General features: G+C 46.8%; 1 protein-coding gene across 3 annotated transcripts in view; it reads left to right on the top strand.

Annotated features, from left to right (window-relative positions):
- Window positions 1–12,839, top strand: part of LOC122397637 — a 48,352-nt gene that overhangs the window by 27,263 nt on the left and 8,250 nt on the right. The window contains exons 2-10 of one of the 3 annotated variants that reach the window (XM_043396909.1): window positions 6,251–6,488; window positions 6,973–7,081; window positions 7,675–7,699; window positions 7,775–7,976; window positions 8,060–8,409; window positions 9,321–9,387; window positions 10,075–10,383; window positions 10,913–11,051; window positions 12,022–12,353. In XM_043396909.1, the coding sequence (XP_043252844.1) occupies window positions 6,251–6,488; window positions 6,973–7,081; window positions 7,675–7,699; window positions 7,775–7,976; window positions 8,060–8,409; window positions 9,321–9,387; window positions 10,075–10,383; window positions 10,913–11,051; window positions 12,022–12,353 (1,771 nt within the window). Of the gene's footprint in view, window positions 1–6,250; window positions 6,489–6,972; window positions 7,082–7,674; window positions 7,700–7,774; window positions 7,977–8,059; window positions 8,410–9,320; window positions 9,388–10,074; window positions 10,384–10,897; window positions 11,052–12,021; window positions 12,354–12,839 lie in introns of all 3 variants that reach the window. The other 2 variants (XM_043396907.1, XM_043396910.1) reach the window with 2 other exon arrangements.

Below are 12,839 nucleotides of genomic sequence, written 5' to 3' on the forward strand. Positions count from 1 at the left end.
GTCGTGTATTTTTTCCGTTACCGTTCGTACGAACCTCGCGGAAATAAATAGTCAAGAACCCCGGATCTGAACGAATATTTTTTAAATATTGTTCCATCAGCGATCGTTGAGAAAAAGGAAAGTGCTCCAGCATTCGAGCACGATCGTGACCCGGCGTCTTCTATTCGGGATCTGCGCGAAGCACGGAACGAGACTCGAAAGGACGAGAATACTCGTCAGGGCGTGTCTTTCCGTGTTCCCTGCAGCCAGCATCGACTTTCTCTGCATTGTTAGCGAGCTGGACGTTCCCCGGGCATCCCTTCGAACGCGGGCAACGCGAGCTCGAATAATTATTCGAGAAACCCGTGTCACGAGCACGGAACGAGGAAAAAGAAAAGTGAAACCTTAAACGAGTCAATAACTGCACCGGCGATTACTTGCATGCGCCTCGACGCGAAGGACGAATAAAGACCAAGGCCCGCTCGCTGAGAAGGGCTGATGCAGGTGTCGGGGAACCTTTTTTCATTAGGGGACCCCCCTGTTTCTTTATAAATTCTTCACGAGCCCACACGCTTCGCGTACGCCGCCTTTTCGCGAAAACGATACCCTCGTCGATGGAATTATTAGGAGTTCCACGCTACCGTCTATTACGAAACATCGATCAGACCGATGGAACACGCTTCTATTATTTAGTTCCCTACATATTTTAAGTATGAAGTAATCCTGGAGAGAGTCCAACACGAATTTCTCAGATTCGCATCGTACAAAATGCATAATACATCGCCCTATTTAAATCACGGCTTCGATATCGAACGCGATTAGCATCGCAACATTGGCGGAATGTAGAACGCTATTAGATGCTCGCTCTTATTAAGTCTCGTTGATTTTCACGCCCCACTTAGACCAATGGTTGCCAAACGTCTGGAAAGCGCAAACCTGCAAAAAATGGCGGGCATTATTGCGCCAGAGATTTACAGACCAAACACTTTTCCTACGTTCGTTTGGCCATGACTAAAAAGTAAGCTAAATTTTGACGAGTTAAAATAAATTCCCTATCCCTGAACTAATGTATCCCTTTTTCTGTGTCATCACACGTGCCGTGTTTTTGTGTCCCTTCGAACGGGCCACAATCATCGTAACGCGTGAACGGAATCCCGATTCGTTCGTTCGAGTATCCTGTTAGATTCATTACGTTAACGCGCGCACGAATGATCGGCATTCGAGCACGGTGTGTCCCGAGCATCGTAATTGATTCGCGATTACAGCTGTTCCGTCGGGTCGACGCGTTGCATCCTGATTAACTTAGACTTTATTCTTTCATATTTCTGATTCGCTTTTTTTACGAAGATCTCGTATCGAATTAAACGCGCGAGCGAATTTCGATTTCTTTCGACGATGCTTCTCGCGTGACTTCCTCGGACGCATTGAAACAACGCGGTTGCTTCACACGCGTCGTTACAGCAACCGGCGTATTAAGAAACAAAATAATTTTAACGAAACGCGTGGTGTTTGTTAATTGCACGGCGTCGAGGGTTCTCTACTTTCCCTCCGAAAACAGACAGAATTGCGGTAGCCCGAACGAGAAACTTTGGCTCTACCTCGTTGACCCTCGTTCCCCGTAGACGAGCTATACAATTAGCATAAAATAATAGAATTTATTAATAGGGTTTCTAGTTAACGTTGTCGCGTTATTCCTGTTTCTCGTTAACTCGTCGGTGGACGTGCTTGTTTTCGAATACCAGTTCTTGGGATCTTATGAATTTTTTATGGAAGGTCTTCTTAGCACGACTTTTAGCAGAGAATATGGCGATATTTCTCATTAAATCAGTGTTATTCAAAGTAGTGGTCTTCCCTCCATTTTGATACGCGCCTCGATCCTCATTAAGGTTCGCGGACGCTCGAGAATGCGTACGCTATCTATCAAAATAAATAAAAAGAACTGTTAGTAAACAAGTTTAGGATCAAACGGTTTACGAGTTCTAACGAAGAGTTTTACTTCGTCGCAGCAGGTGTTCATAGAGACTTCCTTCCATTTTGATACACGCCTCGATAGGTACGTGTTCTCATTGAGGATTACAGGCGCTCGGGAGTGCGTACCTTATCAAAATAAGCACAGAAGCGCTGGTGAACATAAATTTAGAAAACCGTTCGCGAGTTCTGACCAAGTATTTTATTTCGTAGCAGCAGGTGCTCGTCCTCCCTCCATTTCGATTCGCGCCCCGATACGTGTCGTTGAGATTTACAGTCGCTCGAGAATGCGTACACGGTGGTTAGAAAAATAAGCAGAAAAGCGTTAGGAAACAGTGGTCTAGAATTCAATAATTTCCAAGTTACAAGCTATAATATCGCGAGCCAGATATCTCGAGTCCCCATTTTGCTTGAGATTCCAGAGTTTTTCTCGTCGAGAAATGGGGCATTTAAATTTCTACGTATGAAAGTTTTGATTGAAAGTAGCGTTCCGCGGTGAAGACCGCGGCGAATTAACAGAATGTACAAAGAGGAATTTTCTATGAAACCTGCTCGACGCGCGCGATGACGGCTGACGATGATGAGTTTTAGACAGAAAGTAGTGGATTCGCCGCGAAGGTGTGAAAGAGGATCGTAACAGTTGTAACACTTTCGTGGCATGATCGTTAAACAGCGATATCGACGACAGTAACGGTATGTCATTCTATATCGACGAACTGGCTGCTCGTCGGCCAAACCTTTTCAAAAATCTACGCGCGTCCATCGACCGCGAGATTACATAACAGATTTCATCGACATCCAACAGCGTCAGAGACGAACAAAATATAAATAAAAGTTTTATTCGCTGCTCTACTTCTCATACAGAATACGATTATTCTAAAAAAGAGTTTTTAATCAACCTCTGCGGTCGAGTTCGCGTCGAGGCTGAATATTGTACTTCGCCATAATCCAGACACGGCGCAGAAATTTAAAAAACGTAATCGCGTACATGGAAAACAATCTTTGGCCTCGTTTCGAGAAGCGTACGCGGAAACGTTGCAACCAGGAAAACGACATTGTTTAATGCCACGCGCGGGGATCTATGACCACAGAAATTGCGCAAGTCGTACGCGTAATTGATCGATGGAAATCGAATGATTTTTACTCCCGGCCATAGAGTTAACGATCGCGAACGAAATGTTCGAGTTTCGAAGTCCGTTGGGTGAACGTTTCCCAGAGAGATTCTTACGGGCGAGGGTACAGAGCGCGTTTACCGAGCTGTCGAGAAGTGGTACAAGTGTCAGGAGTTGTTGAAAACGCACGGCGTCGCGACTATTTTCCAACGCGTCTGAAAAGGTGGCTCTTCGTCGCAGCAACAACGACTTCCTTAAGAACGTCACGAGGTACGCGTTAAAAATGCGTTAACAGCTTGTAACGAGTGCCTTTCGTGTCAGTGATCCCTGGCCGAGAAAACTTGGACGTCTCTCGGTAGGTGTCGTCGACAGGTATTTCACCTTCGCGCCGAGAGTCGAGCTTCTTCTTTGTGGTGCTTTTCTCTTATCTGCCCGGATCGACGATCCAGAGAGACTAGTCTTTCAAGATCGAACCGAACGTGTGCATACAAGGTTGTGCGCGCCCGTGCAGAAGCCTGGAGCCCGTCGTACGCGAAACGGTTTCGTTACTCCCGATGCTAATTCTTTCGTACATTTTTTTTCCCCCCCCCCGCTCCGCGTCGCCGTGGCCCGATAAGGAACTTTGCAATTTTCCGATAATTGCGTACAAGCTCCCGGGGTCCGCGGTTAACGTAAAACGGTAATTACGCCCGTAAACAGTCGCATGCAAAGTACCTTCGAATAGAAAGTTTCTGGCCTTCGCGGCGCGAGACGTCTGCCCCAGAAGGCGAGCACTCTAAAAAGACAAACCCCACCCGGGGGCACCGTAGGAAAGAGCAGACGATGGAATTCCCTTTTGCCTTCGGTAACGTTCGACGAGCAAAAAGAGCGACGCAAAGGCCACCAGGGTACAAGAGACGGAGGGCAGAGGGGAGGGTGTCGGTTCAAGACGTCGAGCCCTCGGGCTAGGCGGAGTCATTCTAAAACTAGCGTCTCTCGTTCTTTCTAATGACTGTCATTTACCTGGTGTCGTCCTCGTGTCCTGCAGCATCCGACAATCCGCGACGGGCCCTCATACTGCACGTAATCTTTTCAATGTCCGGGGCAAGATGGATTCCCGGCGTCATTAGGGAGCATAAAGTGTCTTTCTTTCCCTGCCCCCGTTCCAACCCCCCTCCCCCCTCTTTCCGTCTTTTCCGTCTGTCCGTGGAATTTGCCTCGACTCCTCCGCCCCTGGCCCTCTCGTAACCGCCTCTGCGCGGCGTTCCTTGCTCACCGTTGGCAATGGTGCGTCAGGTGTGGTCATTAATTTCGCAGCGAGCCGGAAAAAGTTCGCGGGGAACCGAACAAAGGTAACCGAGCGGCGTTCGCCTCGCCGCCCCGACCTGGAGGCTGAAACCAGGATTTTTGCGGTACAATTATTCGCGAAGGCGAGCCACGCAGACGCGCGGAATTACTGTAATTCATCGTCGACGCGAACCCCGGTTCGAGTTTTCCGAAGATACGCAAAAAACAACTACCGGTTTCTAAATTTTTTTCGAGCGTTACCCACCTCCTGAAAAAAGGATCCGTGCGATCGATGCGAGCGACGATACCTGAAACCATACGAGAAAATTATTATCTTGAATTGCGTAAGATCGAGCAGTCGAGTCGAGTACGGGGAACCTTAACGCGTAGTTTCATCCCTAATTTGGCGCTGCGTTCGAAGCCAGAGAAGCGTGAAAGATCACGAATGTTCGGAAAAGGTAATAATGGGAACGCGAGCGAGAGAACGTGGCTCGGAATTTAGATATACGGATTAATCCGGTTAGTGTGTACGAAACGCGATCGTTCCTTATAATTAGCCGGGTAGCAATGAACTCGGGAGAAGGCGGAAATCAATCGGAAACGTTCGATCCACTGCCATTACCGCCACCCCCGCAAGGTATTCGAGGCCACGCGATCGTCTCGCCACCGGCACGCGAGTTACGTTATATTATATACCGAAACGCGTGTGTATACATACCGCAGGCTAGACGGGATCGAGAATTTCCAGCGTTGCGACACACCGAACCAGCCCCGCGACAACGATTTTCAGCTGTAAAAATAATTGTAATTATTAGCGGTGTCCACGATTTTGTATGATTTCGCAGAACGCGCGGGAATAACGGCGAGAAAGTAACGTTGCTCGCTTTACGTAACGAAAAGAAGAGGCTTATTAACGCGGTTAAATCCGGGGTAACATTATTATTGCGAGTATGTGTACTTCGCGGAATCATTCGGGCAAATGAATCGCGCTCCACTTTCTGCGCCGAGTGGTAACGCGAACCGCGAAACAATACGTGCAATAACGACGATCCACGATGGAACTCCTCGTTTTATGCATTAAATTAATTTAAACAAAATCTCTTCTCTTGTCGGTGTTCGATTAACTGAATTCTCGTGCGATTGAATCCACTCGTCTGTACGAGGACTCGGATTGTTTGAACAAAAAAGTTAATAGATTACGGACAATAAATAATACCCCTTTGACAGGTGCAAAATGAAAGCAAGAAAATTATAAAATAAGGCGTAGGTCAATACACGGTTGAGATATTCGAACAATAGATTACTCTTAAGTGTGTGTTGACCTACGCCTCGTTTTATCATTGTAACGAGAATGAAAGGGTCGGAACTTTGAAGAGAAAATTTCTTCCTTTCCTTTTGCACCTGTCCAGCCTTCTATTATTTATTATCTTTGATTCATGGACTACGACCGACCATTAAATTAATATATGATTTGAACAATCAACAGACAGTGGGCGGAATTAGCGACTACCTATTATACGAACGTGTCTAAGTATTTTGGTGCCCGGGGCGATAACGGAACACGGTATCCTTTGCTCGGAATAGATACGCGTGTAGTATCACCTTCCTTTAAGAGGTCGATTGTTATTTCATAATATATATATACTGTCTCATAAAAATGTCGATCTTTCAAAGAAGGAACCGGAGTTAATAAAACAATCTTTTTGTCCGTGTTATCGCAATTCTATTACGAACGATCCAGTTATACTGCTTGGCCCCCGGGGCGGATTAGATAAATAGAGCTCTACTGTGCTCCAGGTTTAAAAGTACAAGTCCCTTTGTTACTCGTTCCGTTCACCGGACAACCTGTATACCAGAACGACGTCGACTGGACACTCGATTACGTACGAACGAAGTTGTGTTGACGTCGCGTTTAATTGTTGCAGGTCCGGTGGTTCGTCCAGCACGCCCAGTGCTGGCATGGTTCCATCGACCGGTGGAGGTCCTGGAAACCCGACAGGAGGCGGCAGGATGGCCGTCATCGGTGTAACCAGGAACGTGAGGCTGAGACGACGCGGAGCGTCGGGGTTCGGCTTTTCTCTGCGCGGCGGTCGGGAATACGCGGCTGGATTTTACGTCAGCGACGTTCAGCCTGGAGGGGAGGCACACAGAAACGGACTAAGGGTAAAGATTTGTATTACAGAGTTCCTTAGCGAGTATCTTAAAAATATACCGTAATAACAGAGATAACTAGACTGCAGGATCTTTATGCAAATTCACATTTTTATTAATAGAATTAATGAAACGGAAGCTTCGCAGAGGGCTGTCTCAACCCCTAAATATAATAATTCGTATCTTACTTTAAGTATTTCTTATATTTTTGCATATTAAATGCATTCTGTAGTTTTTTGAGGATTAAAATTTCCCATAAATAACGATAAATGTCGCAAGGCTCCAGTTACGATTTCCAATACTAATTTGCGTACAAACTAGAAAGTGTAAAACAAAACGTTCGATTTTGACAAATCCCCGGCAAAGACTCGGTCTGGTTAAATCTGTGCAATTGGCGTTAACCGGCACGAATCGATTTTGCAATTAAGAAACGGGTTTCTGCTCTATTTCGTCGGGCACGTTTCATGCAGTTTCACTCGACGCTTGTTGCTTTCAGGTCGGCGATCAGATCATAAGGGTGAACGGGTATCCTGTGGAGGACGCCGTCCATCAGGAAGTCGCGCTTCTGGCAAAAAACCAGCAAGTGCTCGTCCTCAAGATCCGAAGTAATTACCACGTTTCTCAGATTCCCCGGGCAACGCCAGATGTCATCCGTTATCCCGCCAAGGGGTTTTTCTACCACGGACGTTCAAAAACACCGACTTTTTTCGTCGTACCCGCTTGTCGATTCCAAGCATCGGAAACGCGGCTCTGAATTATTACATTTTATATCGTGCTAAATTTTTTGCAAGCTTAAACCGATCGCTGAATATCTGCGGCGAGGATCGTTACGGTATTTACAGTTATTTGCACGGACACGCGTCGCTGTGTCCAATTTTAACGCTGTTTTTCTCAAAACTACTTTCTCCGAGACGATGTTCCTAAAAATTCCAATACTAACGGACCGATCTCCGCGGAATTTGGCACACGTTTAAAGCAAACATATTTTTTGCTGGAGCTACGACCAGTATCATATCTGGAGTCGTTCTCTTTTAAAGAAAACCAGAGATTACTGAATATAAATAATTAAGGAACTTAAAGTAATCACTCCACACTTTAAGAAAACGCAAATTTTTTTGAGACCCCCGTAGTAAGAAAACCCCTCGATCCTGTCTCTGTTATCGACGTTGTGAACTCAATAACCCTGTTTTTCTTTCAGGCGTGGGAATGATACCAGTGAAAGAGTAAGTACCGATCGGTCATTAAACCTTCCGCAAGACAATCCGCGTTCACACGAGGAGCGTTTTCTCGTTTTAAAGATTACCTTATGATTCGCAAAGCAATCCGAACGACCCGGTCACCTGGCACATGGTCCAACAGCAGCAACAGCAATTGCAGTACAACGAGACTGGCGTGGGAGTTGTGCCGAGCACCGAGGTCAGGATTCGGATCCTCGTTGGGGAGAAGGGTCGACTGGGATGCGGCGTTTGCAGGGGCATCGTGCCTGGCCTGACTGTTCAGGTTAACAAAAAACTCTATTAACAATTCCGGATTCGTTGTTACGCAAAGTGACGGCGAGAACTGATCGGATGAAAATTAAACAGGGCACCAGAGACGACGGGCCAGCGAGAGCAGCGGGCTTGAAAGCTGGCGACGTGATCGTCTGGTGCAACGGGCAGCGACTCACCGATCTTCCGTTCGAAAGAGCTATCGAGGTAATGAGAAGCTCCGCCGTTCTCGATTTAATAGTGCAACGATCCGCGCCCAATCACCTTTACGACTGCCCCGAACCTCTCTGGACCCGGGGATCGAGCGGCTACGACTCCGAAACGTCGAGCGTGGCTGCAGCCAGTCCTCAACCTCAGCAGAATCCTTCTTATTCGCCGCAGCATCACCACGACGCCAGGATGAACCATCGATATCCCCGCGACGACGCCTGCAACCGAAACGGAAGGTTAGTGTGGTATATATCCTGTCGATCGCGACGGATATTGCATCTTCCGTTGCACTTACGGGTTTATAGATGTTACAAAAAGCTCTTATCTTTTTATACTGTTGCTGGAATAATGTAGTCTCCAACCGAATAGAAAAGACGACACGAAGAATGTGAAGAGGTCTGGTGTAGTGGTAGCTTCGAGTACACCAAGGTGTCCACACTCTGAAATCTTGAACCAATTGATATTTAGCACACTGTCCTAAGTTAGAACATTTACAATTCTTTGTACGTAGAAATCGTTGTTACGAAATCCACTCTGAAGGATGAATTCCCTTGTCTTAGAGTTCTAGCATACAATTAAGTAACGTAAAATAAGATTCCAGGTTGGAACAGCCGGTGAAGACCGATTACGACGTTCCAATACGATTATCCTAGATTCCTTCGAATAAAAGTTCCTTGACATTCGCGAAACGTCAGCGATTAATTGCATGAATCGCGTGACGCAATCGCGAACGAGCTATACTGTTACAGCATCGTCGAACCTGGGATTATTGTACGTAATTCCAATTAACAACGATCGGTTTGAACGTAGAGTATACAGAGGATCGGAGTCGTACGATCGGCAGAAACGATCGTTTGCGCGTTTTACGGCACCGGATACATATCTCTGTCGTTACGAACCGTTATCGAATGGCATCGATGAATTTACAACGGGAGAAAGTCGTTCTATTAATAGGACATTTCGCGATAATGATCGCGGTGCTAAGCACGACGAATTCCTACCCGCCACACGAACGTTCATCCTGCTCTTAACCCAGCTCGGCCGGTCGAGCTTCCTCACGACGTCGTTTAATTGGGAATTAGAAAGTACCAGCGAGGTGCAATCGACGATGAAAAATCACTCCACCACGTGTCATTGAATTTTCTAGGATCTGCTGTCCATTGGCCTTGTCCACCAGCAGCTGCAGCTCCACGGAATGGGCTCACGTGGATCAGGTAAACACTCTTTAAATCAAAATTAAATTACACGTAACGCAAGAACGTGGACTATAACGTTACGTCTTATGCGATCTTCCTTCGTCGGATGCGAGGGAAACGAGAGGAGCCGATGTTTTTTCAAAGAAAAGCCTACTTCTGTAAGAAACGGAAATAACGACCGGATGAAACTGCACAAAATTCTCTCTGTATTCTTCGTGCGCTCTGCTCTCTTTCCCAGCTCGCTAATTACTATTACCGTCTTCTCGCGTGCCACCTGTTCTTTCTCTCTCTCACACCGATTTCGCTGACATTTGAACCCAATTCCGACGCAACCTACCTCGCTAGTCCCATTGTTGGATCCTTCGGCCTTCATACGTCACTCATCCCACGATCTTCCACGAAATTTCGATGCTCGCGTAGAAAACAAGCACAACAAAATAGAAGCCTCCTGAATCAGCAGACGGTGTCTATCAAATATAATGGAAAGGAATTCACATCGCGAGGAGGAAGATCGCAGATACGTTTAGATCTCGATGAGAATCCTATCTGATCGTATACAGCACGGTTGCTAACTCGGGTAACCACCAGAAAATGTACACTGGTTAGCCTCGAGTGACAACTTGCTTCACCACCTTGCATTTTCACAGTGGTTATCCCTCCTAACCGTTGTTTACCTTTTTTAAATCGTCTTGTTCCGACTTGCAGGCTCAAGAATGGACCCGCAAGCCAAATAACACCACTGTAATCCGTATAAATCAGAACCAGAACCAAAATCACAGGCTCATCGGCGGCCCGGGACACCCGAATTCGCGCGGCAGCTACGAGGACGACATCGACAACGAGCCTCTCTACGATCCGGTGGCGCCCAGGATCGACTACGAGGTGCACGATTTCGACGCGAATCCGCGCGACGAGGCGAATCGTCGATTGGCTTATCGACGTGACAACTGCAGACAGCAGGACTACATGTACGACGGACCAGCGGACGATGTTCTCCCCTATCACGGATCCAAAGTAAGGAAACGGCCGCTTTCTAAACGCCGGCACTCTTTCGGTCGTTAACTTCTTCCACTGGAACGTAAACAAAACCTCGTGGAATTCCCGGTGAAATGAAAAAGAAACTTGTTTAATAATTAACGAGTCATCGACGCGTGCGCTTTCTACCATCGAGCGCCCTCGTAATCGTGCCGATCGTCTGATCGAATTAGCGTGACGATCGACGAACGGTGCACCTTCGGCGCGACTTCGTTAAAAAGAGAAACTACCTGCGTTTCGAGACTGTTAAGAGGGTGGTATGATACAGAACTTTAAAAAATAGCTGTTAACAAACGAACCGTTGATACTAAACTTTTTAACTCTGGTATTGAAATCTCCGTTAACCAGACTTGTTCGTGTAGATTATAATATAAGACGATAGGTCTGATACTGTGTTTAAAATTAAGAGAGCCTGAGTTCGCGTGCTCTGGATCAAGCTACCCCCGTAAACGGGTAGGTTTAATGCCCCCTTCCTGGAACTTGTGTGCTGTAGGAAAACGGTTCGCAGGACGGCAATCGGCTCTCCGACTTGCAGATGATGCAAAAACCGATCGAGGGAGACAGGAAAACGGTGACCACCGTGGAGGTGCATCAGACTGTGTGCCCACCGGCACCTCCGCCACCTCTTTCTTACAAATGGCCGGCAGGTTTGTCAAACTTTCCTGAAACAATTCGCTACATGTACAGAACGATCTGGATCGAAACGGTGAAACAAAGTTTGATAACCATTGCTAGTCGACACATCAACGACGCAGATAAGACTCGAGTGGATTAGACTCCAAACAGTCTTACCAACGTAGCACCGACGCTACATAAATTGATGGGCGTTATCAAAGAAATTTCCATAAACGTCAATTGTTTGACGCTACTAACGTAATCACTGCTGGTTGATTCACCCAACAACGTAGATAAAGTTCCGGTGTATGTGTCTGCCAGAGAAACTCTTCTGTAGGTCGCGTAGAAAATCAAACGATTATCTGCTCCGTTAAGTGTGATACAAGTCCTTAGCGTAATGCAACAACGCTAAACGTCGATGATTATAGCTGTTTCTTTGATAGCGTCCATCTAATTAAATCTATACCTTCTACCATATGTTTATAGAGGTACTTGAACTCTATTCCACAATGGGAATCCTCTTCCTTGTCGAGATCATCTTCTTCCAGATCATTCTGCCACTAGAAAGACCAACGAGAATTATTCTATCAATAAAACATAAGATATACTAGTAATATATGCTACAGACAAACAAAAAGTACATTTAAATAACAGAATCGGGCAAATATCATTCGCCGACAACGAGTACAAATTTTCATCGCTCGTAAACCAGCATCATTAGGAAATTCCTTCGCAAATAATAACCCGTAAACGTAAACGAATTTTTTTAAAGCTACGCGCGGCCGATCGGAAGCTAATTTACGAACGGATCTAAAATTTCGATGGTCGTGCCGCGATATAAAGTTTTCCCAGCCCCGGCAGCCAACCGTGCGCGGATTTTCCGCTTATTGGACGATCCCGGCTCGTTGCACGGTCGATTGAAAATTTCATGCCGCGACCGCCACGGCGACTTCCGAAACGCTGATCGTAAAGTGACACGAGCACCCGGTGATATTCACGCAGAGACCAAGCCAATGAACGCCATGGGTATGCAAATGGGTAGCACGATGTCGATGGGCAGCACAGGCTCGACGGAGACGGAGTCGAGCCTGGAGTCGTCCTGCAGCAAGGACTCGGCGTCCACCTCTTCGTCCTTGTCGACGTCCTCCTGCGAACCACCGTCGACGGTTTCCTACGGCTCGGTGACGGCAGCCTCGACCGGGACCAATAAAACCAACGACACGGCGACCACCGTACACGCGACACCCCGCAATTGCGCCGCAAGGACGTCGCCGATCGCCTGCACCGACCTAAGCACCGCCATAACGCAAGAATTGCAGAGGCGAGCGCAGCAGGTAGGAGCAACGCATTTTTCTCTCCGCGGCACCGAATGGTATACTGCGTCGGTGCCCCGTGCGTGTTTCTAGCATTATCTGCAAGTTTATACGCGATACCGGAATTTTAATTTTCGATACGTTCCCGTGTTGTCGGGGGATCCTTTACATTTTATTTCATCCGAGCAAGCGCGCCTCGGGGCAAGACATTGTGATCCGAGTTTATCTCTGGGGCCGTATCGAGGTTTAAACCAACGTTAGATGCGGATAAAGTACGTTCTTTCGGGCTTAAGAACAATGCATAAATTCTCGTATTTCGAACATTCGATTTACGTTATTAGACCCGAAAGAAGGTCGTCGGGACAATTACAAATGTAATTTAGATCTTTGAATTCTTTTTATCGTAGAGAACAGATACGAATTTTATTAGCGTAGCTTGGATTTAGAATAGTCGCTGGAAAAGTAAAAATTTCTGTCGGGCACAGTGTCAGTCACGCTTTCTTGCGT

This window comes from Colletes gigas, unplaced genomic scaffold (genome assembly GCF_013123115.1).
Source record: "Colletes gigas isolate AHSC1104 unplaced genomic scaffold, ASM1312311v1 Colletes_gigas_Sc00010, whole genome shotgun sequence".
Taxonomy (NCBI): Eukaryota; Metazoa; Arthropoda; class Insecta; order Hymenoptera; family Colletidae; genus Colletes; species Colletes gigas.